This window comes from Fringilla coelebs (assembly GCF_963513975.1).
Source record: "Fringilla coelebs genome assembly, chromosome: 21".
Classification (NCBI taxonomy): domain Eukaryota; kingdom Metazoa; phylum Chordata; class Aves; order Passeriformes; family Fringillidae; genus Fringilla; species Fringilla coelebs.
The window spans coordinates 4536386-4554154 of NC_140047.1; the positions used below are offsets into that span (position 1 = coordinate 4536386).

The window sequence follows — 17769 nt, forward strand, 5'->3', positions numbered from 1 at the left end:
AACTTAAGAAATAACTGCTCTTTAATAACCAAATCTTGGCTCTGCTTTGATTTCATCAGTATATATGAAAACCTCCTATCTTAGTAAGTGGATTTATCTGGGAGTGGAATCTAGAGGAAAACCCTCATTGTTTTACTACAGTGTGTGTTTGGCCACTTTAGTTACTTCCTATAATTTTTTCCCCACCCCCCAGAAAAACAGTTGCTTTAAACAAGCCCCAAGGGGCAGAAGTTTGAAACTTTTCACTTTGATTGAATAAACAGTCTTACCAATATCTGGGTAGACATCTCCCTAGCCTGCAGGTGAATTAAGATACAGTTTGTGCTACATGAACTCTCAAATTTAGCTAATAGGAGCCACGGACTGTTGCTGACAGGAATCAGGTGCAGAAGGAATGAGAAAGCCAGTTCTGTTTTCCTTCCACAGAGTTGCACTCCCATTCCATTGCCATGTGCAGAAACAAAGAGTCAGATCCCAGCGCTCCTGGCGTGCGATTCGTTCAATGCCAGTTTTTTTTGTAGGCACAGTACCCATGAGAAACAGCTTTGTTGTAAAATATAATGTGGGATATTGGAGTTTAAGTCATGCTTGTTAATTTAATGAATGTTGTAAGGAGATACTTATTTCATGAACCTGAAGATTTCAGTAACTCATTGATATCCACTTCAATGGCTTTGCTGCTCTGAGTAGTAGATTTATCTCCTCGTAGTACACACTTCATTAGTAGATGCTTTTTGACCAAGTTCCTGTGACAAAAAGCCATGTATATTGCTGTCAGTAATTGGGGCAATGTGAGCACAGTGAGCAGAGGACTGGGGGCTTTGGGAAGAGCTGGGTTGCCTTTCCTGCTCTGCAATTAACTTGATTGATGACTTTGAGCAAATCATTTTGCCTTGGCCACTCCATGGCTTTACAAATCGGCACAATGAGGACAACAAATAAGTTTCTTTGAGGAAGGTTTTGAGTCTTGATAGTGCAAAAGACATTGTGAAAGAGCTAAACATTTTTATTAGGATTATATTATTCCCATATTACACATGAAAAATATTATTCCTCATTTACAGATGCACAGGTTTTAGGTAATTATGGCTTTGCATAAATATGTAACAGTTTGCTAATTCTTTCTGTGAATATTTCAGTGCTAATACCCTGATCCTGTGCTGTGGTGTGGATCCTATTTTTTGCTCTGGAAGAAACCAACTTTTTAACTCTTCTGTTTTAATGCCCATATGTGATGTGGACAACTTACTTGTCCATCACTGAAACATCCTCAGCTTACACTAATCCAGGCTCCAGGTGCAGTTGGATTGAGCTCAGGGCTGCTCAGGAAATAATGAGTATTTATAATAATAATGAATAACAGTGTTTTTTTAATTCCTTAAATGAACAGACTTGCTGGTAGTACTATCCTTGATGTGGAACAGAAGTGTCCAAGGCTGAACACAGTGAGGCACAGGGCTGGTTCCTCAGGTGTTGGAGTACTGTTGACTCTTGGGGATGCTCTCAGCGTTTCCCACTGTTCATGGTGGGGGTTGGCACTGCCACAGTGTCACTGCATTGCTGTCTGTGCAGTGGGTGCAGGTGTAAGCAGCAGCTCACCAAAATGCATGGTTTCCATCAGGAAATGGTTTAGCTGTCGGGTGGTCAAGAACTGCACCTATTTCAGAGTCATGCATAAGTCAAGCATAGACAAAGGCAGTGCTGATTGTGCTCATAAAAAGAAGACACCCAACCCAAGGTAGGAACGCTGGGAGGAGCTGATTGAACTATACCTCGCTTTTTTGGCAGCCAAACCCCACTCCAGTCCCTCTTTCTCTGCCCTTTGCTGCTGTGGTGCCTTTGTTGTACCAATGACCGCCTTTCCTTTTGTCTGGCAGGGAGCTGAGCGACGGGAGCACTTACAGATACCAGGTGGTCGTTGTGTCCGGGCTGGAGGAGAGCGAGCCGTCCCCTGCCCTCGTTTATATCTCTGGGAGTGGATACTGTGGAGATGGGATTATCCAAATGTAAGTCTGGAGCGAGCAAACAGATAAATCTGGGCACGTCTCCTCAGCCAGAATCTGAGGCTAGGAAGGAATTGATGACCTCTGATGTCTCCTTAGGTTAGGCTGGCTCTCCTCTGCAGATAATGACTCACGTGCTTGATGATTACCGGGATGATGACATTTAATTGTACCGTGGGCCCTTCTCTTCTGGCACCAGGAGATACAGACAGAGATACAGATAATGGAGTCCAGACTGCAGGATCGATAGGCAAGGACGCTCTGTGCTGTTTATGCTGTTTGCCCATGTATCTGTATCTTTATACATGGATGTGACATTTCCTGCACAGACCTGGAGCTGGAAAAATTCACACAGCCTTCGATGCTGTCCCATGTGTGTGGCAGCTGGGTAAAACCCTGCCACGTGTTGGGGCCAAGGTCCTGGTGCAACCTCTTGTTTGACTGATCACCAGAGCTGGGATGCATTTGGAAGTGATAGATTTGGCCTCGGAGGGAGAGTGCTGGGAATTGCATGTTCTCAATCAACTCCCCTCTCTCACCAGTCCCCAGGCCACTGAAAATGTAAAACAATCCTTTTCAACTATGTGAGAGTTTATTCCTTTACTATGTTGGCCCTTAAGGCTGCTGCTTCAAAGCTTCCTGGCATTAGGTAATTTAATTATTTAAACTATGGAAGTAACAACAAGCAAGTGCTTAATCCAGCCAGTATTATTTGCTTGAAATAATGCTGATCAGCAATCACACAGCACAACTCTGTCAGATGATATACCTGGCAGCAAATATTTGCAGGAAGAGGCCCAACAGGCAAGGAAAGCAAAGAAAACAACCAAACAACATATGAATCCAGGGCAATCCTGGAAAGAGAGGTGGAGAAAGACAGATTAATTTTGCTTTACATAACTTTTCTGCTACTGTTATGTTTGCACATTCCTCAAACATCACTTGTGGCTTTGCAGCAAGTGTCAAACAATAGCTGAGCTGCCTCAGGAGCGAGCAGGAACCAGACAGTGTCACAGCTTGGTTGGTTGTGGCCCCACTTGCAGCTGTGGCAGCCCCTTTCTCATCTGGCTCCCACTCTTCTCCCCACACGCTGCCGCAGCCGTGTGGGTTGGCGTGAGGCAGGACTCCATCCCCAACACCCCCTGCTCCCAGTTGGCTGCTCTCCCCCGAGTGCTGCCACCTGGAATAGCCACACTCCAGGCTTTATGCCTTGTTATTCCCATGCTGGGTCACAGTCTGGCCCTTCCAGATTTAATACAAAGAGTTTCAAAGATTCCTGTTCTCTTTTTCCCCACCTGCTGAGCTACAGCCACACCAGCTATGAAGGAAGTTGCTCATATCCTCATCAGAGGACAGCAAGTGGTATCCACATGTGCAGGAGGGAACTGGCGAGCCTGTGAACCAGGAATGATGAAAAGGAGGAAGCCAGGAGGCTCCCTTAAGGAGGAAGGGAGAGCTGTTTTAGGGGTGGGCACACGAAGCTGCTGTAGCAGATATTAGGGCTTTGGGGTTCTTCGGTGGGGTTGCACAGACCGTCAGGTTGATGCTACTTTGCCAGCTGACTGCTTTTTGCCTGCAGAGAACTGGGGGAAGAATGTGATGACATGAACAAGATAAACGGCGATGGCTGTTCCCTGTTCTGCCTGCAGGAGCTGTCCTTTAATTGCATCGGTAAGTCTGACTCCGAGCCCTCAGACCCACGGTGGGCAACAACTCAGTGCAGAGTGCAGGGGGAAAACCAGCAGTGCTCTCAGCATTTCCAGCTGAAGAGTTGTCATGGGAGAGAGAAAAAAGGTGGAATTTGTAGGTTTGAAAGGTGAACATATCTTCCCAGCTTCTGGTCATTTTGATGGGAAATTGGTTCTGCTGGCTTTGAAACAGCCCAGGACTTAGGGCTAAGTCAGCCATTGTGGGACTGATCCAAAGCCCATTGAAGTCAGTGGGTGGTTTTCCCCTGGCTTCAATAGGCTTTAGATCTGACTACGTGAGAAGACATGAACTGATTTTTTCTGGTAAACAGGAGGAGGAGTGAAAGGGGAAGGGACTGAGACCAGAAGCAAGTCCAGCTGAGGTCACACCTCCTTTGAGTTGCAAATCAATATCTGAGGATCAAAGGTCTGGCTAATCCCCTTTTTCAGAGGTGAAAACTACTTAATCAGATTTCATTTGCAAGCCTGGTTTGCTCTGATTAGCAAAACCTGTAAGCACAATGGCCGGAAGATGCTCGAGCTATCGGGGCTGCAGTTTCGAGCTTTACATATTTATTAAACTCTCTAGGAATGCTGGGGACAGAGAAGGGAAATGGAGACCAATTTACACTGCACCTTCTGTGGAGTAACCCCAGGTTATGGGGTTGCTTTTTCCGTCCAGAGGTCTGTGAGGTCTGGGAAAGAACAAAACATGCAGAGCTTCAGGAACCAAAGTTAATGTTTATAAAGGGTCGGCTTTTTCTCAAGGCATTTTATGAGATTCCTTCTCTGGACTGCCCAAGCAAACACCCTTCCCCATGTAGTGACCCCATGCCTTCAGCTCAGGGCATCAGTCCTCAGCAGATACTGTAACATTTGCAAGTCTGAAATTTGCTCTTTTTGGCAATTTGACTATTATCTCTTGTGCCTGGAGCAAGGTAGAATGGACCTCACAGGCACCATGTTTCCCTTGGGTGGTAAACTGGGGACTGCTTGGCTCATCACAACAGCTACATTTTAACTTCAGCTTCCCACGCTGTGAGTGAGACTTGAGGCCTGATTTGGTGATGTACTTATTTACATATGTAAATTGTCCTATTGAAATCAGGGATATTTATGGCCGAGGCTAATTGTGACAATTGGTGGTCTTGAAGTTACATTTGTGTTTCAAGTAACTTGCTGCCTTAGAGCCTCAAGCACTGCAAGATTTTAGTCATAATATTTTGAAAGTGGGATAAACACTTACGCAAATGTTTTGGGTTCCCCAGACATCAGGCGTGGTGTGAGGCCGGTTCCAGCAAGGGTTTGGGCTGGCGCTGGATGGTTGTGTCTCTATCACCCTGCTCTACAGCAGGGCTGAATTCCTTGCTCCAGGTCTGTGCTTTGGCCATTTCCCAGCGTTTCATTAGCAGGTTGTCCCCTGTGCCTGTCAGTTTTCCAGGAAACCAGGTGATGTGGGCTGGGTGGGAGCTGCAAATGCTCCAAATTAGTCCATGGACAGGAGTAAGAATGGGGTATCCCAAGCCTTGGACCACACAGTGGTGTCCTAGGGGTATGCCACACTCTGCTTTATGCCTTTTTATATCTAATCATGGGATTGGTTATGTTGGGAAAACCTTTAAGGTTATGGAGTCCAGTCATATCATCCACCCATGATCCTCCAACCATTCATCCCCCATCCAACCCCAGGAGCGGCAACAGAGCTTCCTGAAAGTGTGGGACAAAGCTGTCTGACTAGAAAATGAAGCAACTAAAACATACAGATTTTTCTACTTCATGACAGAGGAAGTGGGTTTTCAGATTTGCTTGTGTTGGAAAGGAGAGGGGAATTCCAGGGGCAAAAAAGTTGTTTGTTTGTCATGGGCTTTGGAAGGTTGTGGTTTGCACAGATCCTGGATTACAAAACAAATGATATCAAATTCCTTGTGAAATATTGAATATAGGGACTCAGATGAATCAAATTAGCTGAATCAAAGGGAAGGTGCAGGAACAGAGACCTTAAAAATGTTTGGTTGTGTGACTTTACAGTTGTGCTGGGGTGACTGCTGTGGTAGTGATGGGCTCAGTGTTTCTGCAGAGTCTGTGAGGGCAGCCCCACTGCTGCTTTCATGCAAACACTGCCTTCAGGTCCCTAGGACAGGTTCAGAGGAGCTAATACCTGTGAAACACATCCTGTTGGCTCTTGTGGTAGCTGGACCACCATGAATTATGACCCCAAGAGCTCAGGAGACACTGCCAGTTTGTCTTTCAGACAAATGAACACTGCTGATTTATATTCTGCTTGGTATATCAAGCATTAAAATCTCACCAGAAAATATAAAGATGTTGGGGAAGTGAGTGGCTGTGCATATTACATAATAAATAATAGTAAAAAAGAGCAGAAATTCAGCATTCTCCACAATCTAACAATATCACACCTAATCCTCTGCCTTAAGCTGAACAAAAGTCTTCTTTGATATTGGTGGAGTGTTTTCCTGGAAAAGGCAGAATTCTTGGGTGCCCGTTTCAGGAGCACAGAAAAATAAGCGTAATTTATTTCCATGTTTACAAGGCTAACACATGTTATAATCCTGTAGAACAACAAGCAGTTATTTCAGAGAGTGTTATTTTTTCAGTGATGTTCTTGTTGTATTATGTAGCTCTTCAGAGCCCCGGGAATCACTCCCCTTCACCAAAGAATTCAGCGAGCCTCAAACACATGTTCAGAGGCTTTGTTGAATCGGGGGCCTCAGGGTTTGATCTTGCAAATGCTTTCTTCCAGGCATGTTTCTGAACTACCACAAGGCATTCTTTAGACTTCAGCAAATCTAACCACAACAGTGAATGCAATGCTTGTCACAAATTGTCTGCAGGATTGGGTCCCACGTGGCTGGAAAGAACTGCTAAACATTTTGTTTGCTAAAGATGGGGCTGAAGGGGCGTCGTGGGCGGGTTCCAGAGGAGGAGGTTTGATAGCAAAGCCCAAGTGGGCTCCTGCCTCCTAAAGCAGAGACCACGCAAGTCACCTCGCTTGGTAGGAGAAAAATACAACAGAGCCCGCAAGCACCACCAGGCTTTAGATTCAGAGCCATGAATCACAGAATAATTTAGGTTCAGAGGAGTCTCTGGAGGTCTCTGGTCCAAGGAGGGCCAACTTCAAAGTTAGAGCCAGCTTCAAAGTTGGAGCATGTTGCTCAGGGTCATGTTCAGCTGAGTTCTGGATATTTCCAGGGATGGAGGCAGCCTGTTTGCAGGTGTCCCTTTGCCTCTCTCACTCCCTTTGCCTTTTAGGATCATGGGGTTTATGGGCTTTTTTAATTGGTCCAACTTTCCTTTGACTAAATGGCACAAGGCTCTCAAGACACTTTGCACTAGTGCCTGTAATAAAATTACACTTCTTTTTATTTTTTTGTCTTGCTTTTGTTTTTCCTCCTTCTTTCCTCTCTAATCAGATAACAGTGGATCAATCTGCTCTGCCAGGGAGGAGGGGCGCGGGAGAAGGAAGGAGGGAGGCAGGGAAGAAAACTGTGTGGTCTCACTGTCAGGCTGTCCTGGCCTTCTCCAAGCACAAAGCCGAGCAACAGAAAACAGAAAAGATTAATAGCATTTTCTTCCTGCAACATGCTGAAGAGCGACAGTGAGATTAATTAATTAATTAATGGGAGCATCTGGCAGTGCTCCGTTTTTTAAGTTCTGCAGCACTCTCGCCCTTCCCCACTGTGAAATTTATCATCTCTACCTTTTCTCCCCCCACCCACGGCCGCTTCCTGTAGCGGATTTTGCATATTTTTATCTTTTCCACACAGAATTTGGTCCCACGGGGAAAGTTTCACTTTGCCTTTTGATTAGCAGGAGACAGGTGATTCCAAGCCACGTCTGTGTGACTGATGCACCCCTCTCCTACCTCTGGGCTGCTTCCCTTTCACCTTGATCACTCCAGGGATAACAGATTTTTGCGGTTACCGTGGATCTCGGCCAAGTTCAACCCAACGTGTCCTGTGTAAAACAGACCCCATTTGTAAGAGTTATGATTCACAGTGGTGGGAACCCGGGGCTTAGCACTTGATCCATTCCCAGAGGAGTGCTGAGAAATGGGTGTCTGAGGCACAGCTGAGCACCTTGTCCTTGGCGTGCACTCTCCCACACACCAGCGCCGCACACCCAGATAGATGTGGGACATTGAAAAAGAGCCCGGCTTTCATTTGCATTCCTTTTGTGGAGTGGGATGTGCATTATGCATTGATTTAGCTCACCAGTGCTGAAGAAAGAGAAGGATATAATAAAAAAGATGCAGAGATCAATAAAAAGGGAGGGAGGGGGAGAGAAAGTAATATGAAAAGAGATGAGTAAAGACTGATAGACACATTGAAACACAGCTGGGAAGTAGCTCCAGAACTTCTATCTCCCCTTAAGTTTGCCAGGTAATTTATAGGGGTTTCAGCCACATCTTATTGGTGTTATTATTGCTATAGTTTATCTCCTTTGCTTATAAGGGACTCTTGGCTAAAGCCTTTTTACAGCAAAACAGGGCAGCGCTTCCACTGACTTCCAGATGGGAGTGGTCACCCTGAAGAATGGGAATGTTTCAGGTTAGACACACATCTCAGTGGTGTGTGGGATCAGGGCCTCAGGGATATAAAATACAAAGAAAAGACACAGAGCAGAGGCAGAGAGAAAATAAATATATCTAGCTCTTGAATTTACCACCAATTTCTGGCATGCTTGAAACATTAGTCACCAGCGGTTATTCAGGGAGAAGTATGATTTTAATTTGACAATGATCTTTAAACACCTTTTCTTTTGCTCCTGCTTGGCCCCAAATGTTTTTCTGCTACCTTACAAATCTGGATCTGTCTTCCTCCTCCTCAGAGGCCTCTCTCTCCAGCTGTGAGCCTTACCTTTGTGGGAGCTCTATCCTTTACCTCTCCCATTATCCATAAATTAAGCATAGCACTTTCCCCTAATCTTATTGTTTGGCGGGCTGCATTGCATTCAGGGAAATGATTAATATTCATGAGCTTGCTATCTCTGTTTGGTGCATAATCCTCTGGGGAAATTGCAGTGTTAAATGAGTGACACAAACCTAATTTTATATGTCTTTTCTTTCCTTTCTTTCTTTTTCCTTTTTTCCCTTTCTGACAGAGAAATAATGTGCTTAAAATAAATTGATGGATGACCATCCATATTCATTGTGGGCATGCTTTGAGAGCTCTCCCATCCTCTCCCCCTCCCATCCTCATACTACTGCGCAGGAACACAGCTTTGGCTGCCCAAACCGTGGCCCCATGCAACAGCTAATGGTGATTTTGCCTTCTTTCACCAGCATTAAATAGGCCTTGGCTGACCCTGCCGAGGGCTTTCAGTAGAACAACAGCATGGGAGAAACAGAGCCACCTTGCAAGAGAAACTCAGCATCTCCCAGGGCATCAATAAGGTGAAAGCATTGACCAAGGAGCTTGGGAAAGAGTGCTGCTGTTGTTAAAGCAGCTGAGGTTCTATAACAGAATTTCATGGCAAATAGTCATGAATTTACTGGCCGGGGTTATTCAGATGATATTTGTGTGACTCCTTCAGCTTAAGGCAAATACTTTGAAGCTGACTGTTTCCTGCAGCTTGCAGAAGTGTGGCTGCATGTTCTGAAATGTCTAAGCACTCATTTGGCAAGTTAGTAATCACAGCATCCTCGTAAAGTCTCTTAAAGTGATTTTCAGACTGTCATCATTAATAGTGCAATCCTAGGAAGGCCAGCTGAGCCACAGAGCAGAGAGAGCAGACATCTCGGGCAGCAAAATACAAAGGACAGATGCTTTCTTGTGGGGGAGAATGTGGGCTGGAGTGGTATTTGCCTGCATTTTTCCCTAGGCCAGTGACTCCAACCCAGCTCAATCCAGCTTTAGTTTTTAGGACACAGCTACAATGAAAGTCCAGCAGGAGAACTACTCTGCTTGTTGCATCCCTCACACATTACTCTCCGTGGATCTGAGAGGCTTCCACAGCTGGTCATGCTCCCATCCTGAGAGCATCCTTTGTGACTCAACAACTGTGCTCAGAGGATGAGGCTGAGCACAGAACCTTCCTTTGCACTAACATCCAACCACATGTACAAACAGGCACTTTGTTTGCCCTGGGAAATGGCACCTTTGGGTTTTTACTCTTGTGTTCCTCCTCCCAGTCAAGTGTGCCAGGTCTCAGAGGGCCATGCTGGCCACCTTTCTCATGGTCATAATGGTTACTCCCTTGTGTGGCAGAAACCTCAAGACTTTCAGTTGAACAGTTTCCAAGTTAAGCTGATAAATCTGCATAATATCAAAATCTTCTTGGCACTGTTTTATCCAACCATCCAGGGAAGGAAACAAGGTGACGTAGGAAGAGAACACATGTGTTAGTGCTCTTGCAACAATACCTGGTTGCCAGGGCTGGGGAGGGCTGTGCTGGGTCCTGTTGGCCATGCCTGGTTGTCAGGGGTTGGGGAGAGCTGTGCTGGGTCCTGTTGGCCATGCCTGGTTGCCAGGGGTTGGAGATGGCTGTGCTGGATCCTGTTGGCCATGCCTGGTTGCCAGGGGTTGGAGATTTGGAGATGGCTGTTCTGGGTCCTGTTGGCCATTCCTGTTTGCCAGGGTTGTGGAGGGCCACTTTGGCAGTGCCAGCTCAGACAAGGTCTTGCTACCACTGCCAGCCACGTGAAATATCCTTTCTCTTAAGTGACAAAGACTCATGTTCTTGGAGGTGAAATATCAAATTTCAGTGCCGGGCTCTGCGAGGGAATTGTAATTGTATCTGTCTGCAGCAGGCAGATCAATTGCATAATTCTGGTGCTCCGACTGCTATATCATTGCGAGGAGCCGAGTCCCACCACACAAAGAAAGCCAGTCACACCCAGGAATGCATTTCCACAAGCAGCTGAATTACCAGGGAGCCTCACTCTGCAAAGGCATTATCCCTGCCCTCTCTGCTCAGGAGATGCTCAGACATGATTGTCATATTCCATGGAAAGAAAGCCTCCTGCGAGGCCCCTGGATGTTCCGCAGTAGATTGCGACACCCACGCTGCCTTCATTTCCAAGGTGTCTGTTTTATTTCATTGGAGGAAGACGTCACCATTTATTGATATGCGACTTTATTCTGAAAGGTCTGCCCAAGCTCCATGTAATGGTTTTCCTCCTTTCAATCAGAACATCCAGGAAGGAAAGTAACTCTTGAATATTTTACTGTAGCAGGAAATATCTCTGTCTCTGCCTTCTTCAATATTAAAGAAGAGATTAGCAGATATCCTGGAAGCAGGCCATATTATTCACTCTCTTCCCACTGAAGCCAAAGGTGAAACTCCCATAGAAATAAATGGAGCAGGTTCTGCGGTCACTCAGCCTCCGAGTTCATGTGATCTGCAGTGGAATTATTTCCCTTTTTGTGATAGAAACCTCTGGATAAATTTCTCCTCCTCTGTGTGAACATAAACACCAGTGCTGGAGATGCCGATTAAGTGACGTGGTGGTAAAACCCTACTTCTGCAGAAGCTGCTGACTTTGGTGAGCCTGGGATTTGGCCTTTGCTGTGTCTGAAAGCCTGCACACCTCAGGACAGCCTTTGAGGGGTTAAAATGCAAATTTTGTTCTGTTCCAAGAATTTGTTACTCTGAGACAATGCTTCTGCAATTTTGCCCCTCCTCCCCCCCTTTTTTTTTCCTTTTTTTTTTCTTTTTTTTTTTCTGGACAAATAGTTATGTGGCATGAGGCTTGTTATAGTTGGAAACATCCCTAAGTAAACAGCTGATCTTAAAAATACTCCTTTTTTTTTGTCTGGCCTTTAAAAAAATGGTAGTTACTGCACAAAAGAAGACTATGCTGATGCCAATCACTGCATCCTGGCTGAAAACAGGAAACTGCCCCCAGTGTCTGTCCCCAGCACTCTGACAGCCCTGCTCAGACATTCAAAGCCTTTTTTGAGGATGTGCCCTGTGCTATGAATTAGATCTCTTTACCTCTCTTTTTTCTTTATTTCATGAGGTGGAAGGCTGACTATCACAGATAAGTGTATATCCTGCATCTCTGCTGGTCTCTATAAGGCTTCACTCATTTTGCTGATGATTTCCCAGCTTCTCCTCAGACTGGTAAAGGAGATGGGGAGCTACCTGCTTATCCAGACCTGCTCTTGTAGGTGCTTCCCAGTGCTCACTAAACCATCTGTGTTATCTCAGGCATCCTTTCATTTCTGAACCCCAGAGGAGGGATCTGTATTTCTGTACAAAAAGCTGCCTCTTGCACTGTGCTCAGGCAGCTTAGGAAGGAAGGAGAGATGTAGTTTGCATAATTTTCTGGTGCAACACACAAGAGCCCCAAGACTATTTTGGATCTTAAGCCTGCTTCAGGAGTTAGCAAAACAGGTCTTGCCAATTTGTTTCCTCAAGTCACACTTCTCCAGGCTGATGCTACCACAGAGCCTCCTTCAAGGTTTCCCAGACGTCACAGAAATCTTTGCTGAACTGGAGACTGTCTTTTCCCAAAACAAGGGCAAGAAAGGAACTTTGGTTTGGCCCTAATGTTTTTCTGCCTTCAGTAAGAACTTTCTAAGGGAAAAGGAGCTTGGGCTGCCTGAATGAAAATGTGTTCCCCAAGTTCAGCCCAGCATCCTCCAGCATCTGTTGTTAATCCCCCAGAGATGCTCCCTCCTGCTGCCAGGTGCTATGCCTGCAGACATTTTACTGTTCTAGATTTCAGCTGGATTTCCAGGCAACTGCTTTTTAACTTTTTGAAGTCATTTCTTCCTTGAGGATAAATCAGATATCCTTTATGTTCCTTTCTTCCATATCTCCTTCAAATCAGCTCCATCTTTGGAGTGCAAAGTCCGCAGCATTGATGAACACAGTCCGTGGTGCAGGTCATGCATGACCAATCCTTGACCACCACTGGGTCTTGGGAGCCTCTGGACCTCTGTGGAGACAAAAATTAGCTCATGTTTCCAAGGCCACAGATGCATTTAGTGCCACAGTAGTTAAGAAGAGAACAGAAAAAGCCTTTTGCATCATTATAGGAATAAAGCCATTAGCTACTCATTCCTAGAAATACACCACTCCTGACACTGTCCTCTCTGGCTCTGAGCCTGTAGGACTCTAAGAATGTAACTGAGCTCTGTTCCCACCACTGAAGAAAGGGGAAAAGCCTGTTAGTTTTTATTTTGTAAGGGCAGTTTTAGGAAGAAACATTCTGGTTGTTCTTTCCTTTGCTTATGAAAATGTAAAACTCAACATGTAAACTGCCAGTCACCCAAGACCACCAGCAGAATCCAGAGTCAGAACTGGTGCTTAACTCCTGAAGGAAGAACCTCTGCTAGTTTTTGGCAGCCCACAGAGCAATGCACCACATTTGGCTGTTGAAGGTTGGTGCCCTTGTGTCTGGGAAGGATTTAATGCAATCCCTGTTTGCCATCACTCAGAATTGGGAAGCCCACTGGCAGGAAAGGTCTTCCCCTCTTCTCACCAGCACTCCCCTCAATGCAGAGCACTGCACATTGAGTCACTAGTGAGACCAACAGATCTTCCTTAAAAGTAACTAGGGTTGCAAAGCCAGTTTCATCATTTTTCAGAACACACAAAGGACAGTGGGTGCCTCAATTCTCAGCTTCTGTGCACGGTGCTGTCCCACGGATGTGGTGGCTCTCCAGGGCCAGCAGAGCTCCAGAGCTCATGACAGCGCAGTTCAGCAGGACTTGGTTAATCATTTAGGCAGCCCCCATTTAATTCAGACATCTCAGGCTCTCTGTTCAGTTCCTCCCTCGGGTTTTGCAGACTCTGAGCAGACAGATTTATTGGGGTCTTAGGCATAATCAGGAACAAATTAGCCTCTGTAAGGATCACACACTGTCCTGGTTCACAGCTATTCAAAGGCTGCTCTCCCCTCCATGTGAGTATGAATTAAGTCATTGGGCTGAAGTAGGCCTTGAGTATTCTTTTATCCCAAACACATGATCTTATCAGAAGCCCATTACGTTTATCATCGCATTAGGAGGGAGCATTTGGAGCCAGTGCAGGAGTTTGTTGCTCTATAAATGCTGTGCTTACTTCAGTGCCTGTCGTGAAAAGAAGTCAGTGCTTTGGGAAGGCCGGGAAACACTGTCTAAATGCATGTGCCTAAAATTAGGCTGTGAGTTAGTGGGTGTTTGCATGGGGGGTGGCTGAGTCGGGGATGTGCAAAGGGAGCGCCCGTGCGTTTGTGTGTCAGTGTTTCTGTCAGCGTGGGTGTGCAGCAGGCTGGTGATGTTTCACTGTACGTGTGCATATCTGACTGTGCATATGTTTATAGGCTGAAGGTCAGGTCCTTTTTAACAGGGTAGGTATTTTCCTTTCATCCCCCCACCACTTTTTTCAGAAATAAGCCTCTTTTCATAAAATGACAAAGAAATGCTTTTTTTTCCAAAAATACATATTTGCATCTGTTTGGCATTTGGTTTGGAGGATTTTTGATTGCTGATCTCAGTCTTTTTAGGGCTGAACATTTCTCAGAGATTTCTGTTGGGCCTCTCACTCTAACTGAGACACGGTGGGTAAGCCAATTAATTGTATCCTAAGTCAGGTCCTGACACCTGACTTACGCCTTGATATGGGAGAGGAGCAGAACAGGAGATGCAGAAGGATAAGGTGATGGAACCAAGAGTTTTGTCTCCATGGCCATCACAGTGACATTCTCATTCTACCCATTTCTTGAGCTGGCCAGACACAGGGCATGGCTCTCCCAGGGATGAATGAGCCCCATGGGAGTAGCACTGCTGGGTTGCCTTAGGGCCCATCAGCACATCCACTCAGACACCCCAGGAGCCATTGTCATCTCTTGTCTGGGAAAACTCCCCCAAGCCCTCCTCTGAGCTCTTTGAGGGGTGGGATATGTGTTTGGTGGCTCCCAGACAAATGAAGATGTTAAGATGTGACATGTTAGGGCAAGAAATTTGGCCACCCTGGGAATATTCATTCAGGACTGCACTCATACTGCTGAAACACTTCCAGACTTGTGCTCCTTTTCACCAGCTCAGAGCTCTGGCCTGTCAAATACACAGTTCCTACATTTATCCATGTACACAAGTTGTTCACAGAGGCTGTGATGAAATCAAACCACAATGACATTTTGCCCTGATAGACTTCTCTATTCTTTTAAAGCCCTTTTAAAGACCTGGAATCTTGCACAGGAGGAAAAGGAGTGAAAGTCATTAAATAATTGAATAGCAATAAACTGGTGTTTTCTGGCTCATGATGGTATTTCACTGTATAAACCAGGAGAAAAAATAAACAGGGGATTTAGTAGATGGAAGTAGCTCAAAGTTGAGCAGCCCTTGGATTTTCTGACACCTAGCTCATGATAGTCCAGTACTGCCGACAGGATTCTCCTTAGGGATCCTTTCCATCAGTCCAGCTAGCAGCTCTGGCTAATTTCCTACCATTTTTTTCAACAGGCTTATTTGCCAGACAAAAATACAACAGGCTGTCAGAACTGGATACCTCTGGGGACTGGCAATGATAATACAATACAAAATAGGATACCAACAGGTCAAAGGTTTCCATTTCACAGAGTACTCTAATGACTGAAAGTCATTATTGCTATGCAGTCTGTTTGAAAAGAGTAGATGGATCTCAGTTCAGTTTTTAATGGGCCAGTGTTACAGAAACAACCTCAAAAATTTGGCATCTTTGTTGGCAGTCTCATTAGAGAAGCCACAGAATAAATGGGCAAGGATAATAAAGTCTCCTGCTGCTTTTGATCCTTTCAGGTCAAATCTGAGTCATGTTGGTTGAAGCTGTGTGTTTATGTGGCAAACTCACCCTCACACTGTGTGTACTGTATCTGCCTTGGATAAACAGATCTGTTTGGCCCTTTGGTCACTACAACTGTGAACTTGGCAGTTTTCACCATCTCTACAGCCACAGTTGCTGTTGTTGTTGTTGATTTGCAGATATCTTTTAAAAACAAAAAGGGAAACATTTTAGACCAAACCCTCCGCTGGCATTTTTCCATCCCAGCTGGTGGAATTATGCCAACACCCACATTTGCCTCTCTATTTATTTTCTATCCCTGCTTTCTTCTATCTCTTTTAAAAGGAGATAGATGAAAATAAGCAGAACCCCCCTAACATTAGGAAATATCTTCAGGGAATTGCCCAATACAAAAGTTGTCTATTGTTGCTTGGCTGTATTTAAATCACCTCGGTATGACCTAGAAGTGACCAATGCTTCCACTCAAGGTGACCTGACACGGCAGATACACGACCACTGATGCTATCAGGCCCTAGGAACTACCCTGCAGACACGTGCAGTTTGTTTTCTCTGTTTCCCCTTGCAGATGAGCCCAGCAGGTGCTATTTCCACGACGGCGATGGAGTCTGCGAGGAATTTGAGCAAATGACCAGCATCAAAGACTGCGGCGTTTACACTCCCAAAGGCTTCCTGGATCAGTGGGCTTCCAACGTCTCTGTCTCACACCACAGCGACCAGCAGTGCCCAGGGTGGGTGGTCATTGGCCAGCCAGCAGCTACCCAGGTAAGGACAGCGTGTTCCTCTTCCTCTCCTGGAAGCCCAGCAAGGAGCAATGCTCTCAGGTGGAGCTCAGTGGTCAGCGTTCAGGGGTGCTCTCACCCCTGCCTGTTCACTTGTTGCTTCACCAAGGATGGCCCCTGGCAGCAGCTTCTCTCTTTCTGAGCCTGATTAGTAGTGGTGAGTTGAAATTCAGTGCCAGTCACCCAACTGGAACTGGCTGAAGTTGTGGCTGGGTTGATTCAATGAGCTGTGCAGGAGTCACCTCTCCCAACCATCATCACCTCAGAGATAGACGGGCTCTTCACAGCAAGCACAGGGAACGAGCTTGTGGCAATGAGTTCTGAAGGCTAATGCCGAATAATACAAAAGAGTGTTCTTTCTTTTTTAATAGTTTTGTGTTTTCTGCCTCCCAGTTCCATAAAAGCACCCTATTGTTCTATTCTGAGAAAGGTCCTGTCCATTCCCAAAGCCATTCATTAGCTTTAACCCCCTTCTCCTATGTCTCCTTTGTAACATAAATAGCTCCAGTTACCATAACTTTACCTTTTGTCTCTTTGAGAGACAAAATGAGTTCAAAAAACCATTAGATCGGTGTCTGGAAAACAGAGCTGTACATGATGCAGATGCAGCAGTTCAGATGCATCCTGATTTGGGAAAGCCCACATTGCTTGTTGATGATTTTTAGAGGGAAAGGATCTTCATACGTTAGAGCTGCTTTGTATATTCCTCCTTCAGCCCCCACTGTTATCCCTTACTACAGACAGAGAACTTATCACACTAATCAACTTTGGCTGACTTCTGGTTGGATGCAGAAAAGTTTTTCTAAGAATCTAATTATCCAAGAGGTGTCTTGAGTGGGCAGTGCAGAGAGGAGTGCCGTGTCACAGATATGACAAGCAGAACTCTCTGTGAATAGTAAATGTTAAGCATTTCCAGTTGGCTTGCAAGAGAAAACATTTTTATGCAAGAGACTTGGCCTTGCTCACATTGCACAAGTCTGTAACAAATTAATGACCAGGTCAGTTCTAAATGCACAAAGCATGGTTAGCTGGCAGAGAATCAAGACAGAATCCCGAGCCCAGTATTGACTTTTTGTCATTGTATCTTTTATTATTTCACACTGTAAAAGGAACTTTCCTGTGGACCCTTGCTTGTACCTTCACAACTCCTTTCTCATTCAAGCTCTGTGCAGACCAAAGGCCAGTGGCTCCAACTCAGGTGCTGCTTTTTGGGCTTGTCCCCAGGCATTCTGTCCCCCTGCAGCTGCTCCAGAGCTACCCTGGTTTTCTCTGAAGCACTGGTAGGAGCTCAGCCCCACCACACAGTAGGTAACATATGGTGCTGTGGTGGAAAAACCACCACCATGCACACAACACAACACAAAGCCCTGCTGTGTAGCCACAACTCAGGCGTGTTTGTTGTACCCAGATGAGATGAAGTTGTCACAGCCTTGTTTAGAAAAAAAAAAAAAAAGGCAAAAAAAACCTGCTGTATTTATAGGCAGAGCAGTGGCATATCACACACTGGCAGAGTGAATGGGAACATGCCTCCTGTTATTGCCTGGCCCCTGGGGAGATAACAGTGCG

General features: G+C 45.6%; 1 protein-coding gene across 1 annotated transcript in view; it reads left to right on the top strand.

Moving 5' to 3' along the window:
- Positions 1–17769, top strand: part of PAPPA (pappalysin 1) — a 173628-nt gene that overhangs the window by 87820 nt on the left and 68039 nt on the right. The window contains exons 8-10 of the mRNA XM_084219498.1: positions 1878–2006; positions 3583–3674; positions 15990–16186. Coding sequence (XP_084075624.1) covers positions 1878–2006; positions 3583–3674; positions 15990–16186 — 418 coding nt within the window. The remainder of the gene's footprint in view (positions 1–1877; positions 2007–3582; positions 3675–15989; positions 16187–17769) is intronic.